The sequence below is a fragment of the Diuraphis noxia genome, unplaced genomic scaffold (assembly GCF_037042655.1).
Source record: "Diuraphis noxia isolate RWA-SAM2 unplaced genomic scaffold, SU_Dnox_SAM2 contig0001, whole genome shotgun sequence".
Classification (NCBI taxonomy): Eukaryota; Metazoa; Arthropoda; class Insecta; order Hemiptera; family Aphididae; genus Diuraphis; species Diuraphis noxia.
The window spans coordinates 40,922,056-40,926,134 of record NW_028301711.1 but is presented as its reverse complement, the minus strand read 5'-3'; the positions used below and the strand labels follow the sequence as shown (position 1 = coordinate 40,926,134).

The 4,079-nt window shown below is 25.9% G+C and overlaps 1 protein-coding gene across 1 annotated transcript; it reads left to right on the top strand.

Moving 5' to 3' along the window:
- Positions 1 to 538: 538 nt before the first annotated feature.
- LOC107161509 (uncharacterized) lies at positions 539 to 2,639 on the top strand. Its single transcript, XM_089216801.1, has 4 exons — positions 539 to 663; positions 732 to 984; positions 1,674 to 1,887; positions 1,949 to 2,639. Exons 1-4 carry the CDS (start codon positions 635 to 637, stop codon positions 2,260 to 2,262), a joined length of 810 nt encoding a protein of 269 aa, XP_089072927.1. The 5' UTR covers positions 539 to 634; the 3' UTR covers positions 2,263 to 2,639.
- Positions 2,640 to 4,079: the final 1,440 nt, after the last annotated feature.

Here is a 4,079-nt window from a genome sequence, read left to right as displayed (position 1 = left end):
TTATAACATATAGGTATTAGGTATGTTACCTAATATTGTATTAAAATATAAATTAGAGAATGATTCATTTTCACATGTAAAACCTCCGGAAAATTTTAAAAAACATAATAGACTTACGTATTAATTGTGTATAAAAAATTATGGCTATTAGCAAATGAATAAAAATATCGTGTATTAGTATATTTTTAAAAATGCTGAGAAAATGAAAGTGATATTCATATTTTATAAAATATTAAATAGCAATTAAAACAATATTTTATAAAAACTACATAATATAATGATATTATAAAAAATATTAACATATTTTTAAAATTATATCAATAATCGCGTTCATCAAAAGCAAATATTAGTAGCTTAATAATCGCTTGGAATATATCAAGAAATCTCAATAACTACCTATATTACGATGTTATTATTTTTGAAATTCTAATTATGTTTATTAAATAGATTTTAGATTTTGTTATATAGGTACCATTGTACCAACTTATTTAGAACAAGCAAGAATTAATTTTTAAATATTTTCCTTTTAACAGCAGCTCATGATCTACATTATCTAACGACTTCAACTACTGTACATAGCAGTTTTCAGAGTATTGATGAAATAATTAGGCGAGCACTAATTTTACAACATAAAATGAACATGAGAATGAAAGCATCTATAATGTATGCTCTTTTAATTTAAACTTATTTATTTATTTATGTTATTTTAATTTTAAATAAAATTCTACTAGGTATAGTCCAATGTTAAGACGACCTGACAACTATTCTAAAACAGAAATGGAAATGGCGGCGAACGATCTTTCTGTGGCAATGAAAACAGGAAATATCATTAGTGAAGAAGAAAATTCTAGTAATTTTCATGCACTTTATCAAAAAAACATGAAAAAAAGTACTGAAAATAAAGATTCTGCATGGGATAATATTATAATGTCTGCAATTGACAATAATTTATTGTGCAACATCTGTTTTGAAATCTTTATAAAGGTACCTACTATATAGAACAATTATCAATTACCTATTTAAAACAGCATTTAACAGTATAACTAAAGATTGACTGTCGTAAGGCTTATGAAAACTAAACAGTTTATATAATAATAAATAATAACATAGTAAATAAATAATAAATGTAGATATTTTGAACTTCATTAATTTATTTTCTGGTAAAAAAATTAATCTGGTTGGTGAATTTAAAAATATTATTCTTGTGTTCTTCAAACTTAAAGACTGCTATTGCATACCTAAAAATTTGAAGATTTTTGGAGGAAATGAATTCAATACACTGTCTTACGAATCGTAAAATAAATTAATTTAAGAGCAATAATATAATAAAATATACTTAATAATGTAGGCTGATAGACCGTCTTCGCTCAGAATCGTGTTTTCGTATACCATGATTATATATTATTGAATTTAAATTAATACTATTCATTGAGTGACAACGCTTATGTACAGCAGAGCGTTACCCACTTGCCCATATATTTTTGTTATTATAAAACTGAAAATAAAAAAACGTATATAATATGTAATTATATGTACCTAATTCTAAATAAAAAGAGAGAATAGAAAAAAAAAATTATTTACAAAACAATTGTACGCCAATATTAAAAACTGATACTTTTCATCTTGAAAAGTCTTGAAACGCTTATTAAATCATTAATAATATTTTTTTTCAGCCGACCGTACTTAACTGTTCACACACGTTTTGTGAATCATGTATTCATGTTTGGACAATCCGTGTCATAAATTGTCCAATTTGTCGTGTGGAAGTCAAATCAAAATCATATTGTTTAACTCTAGAAACCTTCATAGAGAATATTGTTGAACATTTGCCGAAGGAATTTAAAATTAAGCGCGAAGCAGCAATAAAAGACCGAAACATGATGAAAAGTATCTACCTAATCCAATGGGCATCAGCATAATAACTTAATAAATAACATTTATATTTCAGTCAAAAAACCTCAACGAGTGAACCACAGATTTAATAGTGGATCTCTTAGTGGATTAACTTATTTAGAACAACGGCCCGATGCTACTACACAATACCAGCCCACGGTGGATCGAAACGTTCATTTAAATGCAGACATTAGTGTCAACGAACTGGAAATGTTCAGAATGAATTCACATGATACAGTTGTAAACACTAGAGGTGTAAACCATCATCTAGCGAGTTATTTTGTTGATCCCGAGGAACAAATCTCAAATAGACGCAGTAGAAGATCTGAAGATCATTTAAGGAGGAGGCGATTTAGTATCATAGATTGATAGGTAGTATCAAGGATGTTACTGAATACACATTTCCGATTTTCATATTTAAAAAAAATACCTTTTTTGTATTAATTATCAAGTTTGAAGTTATAGTTATGAGTGTTATAACTAATAAATATTACTGCATATTACTTCATATTATTGCAGCGCTATTATTCAAGTATAATAAGAAGTCATATTGCGGGGAGGGGGAGGTAATCGCCACGTCACCCCCTTAAAATCTGCCACTGAATAGACGTAGGTACATCTAAACCACATAACGACATAACCCTTCTGCAACCTGCAAGTCATTAAATTCAAACACTTCGTAATTTTGTTTTGAATTTTGATCGTAATATATTATATAAGAGTAATTTTAAATATTAGTATAATTGTGTGTCTTATAATAATGATTTATTATTAGTTCTGCTCGAATTGAGATTTTCTTAAATCATATTTAATGAAACATATTTATAATCTGATAACAAAAAAACTACTGAAAAATTATGAAGTTTAGTATCTACGTATTGCAATTTATTGTTGATAAATACACAATAATATGGGATAATCAATTGTATTACATATTACTCACAATAATAATTATTTAGGTTTAAATTTTTATCCGCAACTATTTACTATGTAATGAATGAAATACTTAGTATGAATGCAGTTAAAATATTTTATTTATATGTATAAGTTTATGGTAACTGCATGTAAAGATTCCCATACCAATGTATTATGTGGACAATTGTAAAATTATTTAAGATATAAAGAATAAAATTCTAATCAGTTCAAAATAATTTATAAAATTGCACTTTTTAATATTTCAATATTCAGATATTTTAATATGAAATGTATCGATTATATAGAATATACAAATACCAAATGGAGATGATATCATTATAGAAAATATAGTGTTTAATGAATAATGAGTTAAAAATAATAACTATTATTGAAATAGGTACATTGTCAATTTATATTATATAGTATTTAATGCTTTGTTTTATATATATATATTCATGAGGTCATTACCTATTAATTATATATTCATTATGTTTTAATCTTATGTAGAAATATATTAGTAAATTTGTTTTAACTGTAAGTCTGTAAAATAAATCGATAAATGTTAACTGCCTATTGATTTATTTTAATTTAATTAATAATAATAGAATCTAAATAAATTGTCATATATAATTTAAAATACTGAAGGCATTAGTTATATACATAACTATATATAACTGTATATAACTATATATTCACTATAGTGAATAGTGGCATTCTAAGAACTAACAAATTCGGCCATCAGCTGAAATTTTATTTGAGTTGAAATTTAAAAATAATATTGTACTTACTACTTACCTATTACGTCTATCTGAACAAGCCGTAGGTATACATGACCAAAAAAAAAAAAAATAAGTTACTGAGTGTATATGTTAATATGTTAAAAATCTTTTATTTGTTTTGTTGAATTATTTATGTATTTATGTATACTGCCACAGTAAGCTATAACAATATTAAATAAAATCATTCTGCTATGGTTTATAAACAGTGTCAGCATTATCAAAGCCGATAGCCACTCCATTTTTTTTAGTGGTCTCATAATTTGTTTTAGTTTAGTGTGTTTCTGGAGTAGAAACTGTAAAGAACTTATTTATGAAAAAATTAAACCGTACTTAATATTTAGGCACAATTTATTTTTCTTTACATAGCCAGGGCCATCCTGAAAATGTTCGGTATCTTTGGGTTTCATTTTGGGGCCCCTAAACAACTGATCCATAAACCTTTCATATGCCAGGCCAACACTATTTATAAAATCTTTTACTTCTAACTCTTAC

What these genes read in the sequence shown, in the direction of transcription:
- LOC107161509 (XM_089216801.1), top strand. Translation starts at nt 635, where the DNA reads ATGAACATGAGAATGAAAGCATCTATAAT. An exon ending in AGAATGAAAGCATCTATAAT is followed by an intron (nt 664 to 731) that starts GTATGCTCTTTT and finishes AAATTCTACTAG; the next exon opens with GTATAGTCCAATGTTAAGAC. An exon ending in GTTTTGAAATCTTTATAAAG is followed by an intron (nt 985 to 1,673) that starts GTACCTACTATA and finishes ATTTTTTTTCAG; the next exon opens with CCGACCGTACTTAACTGTTC.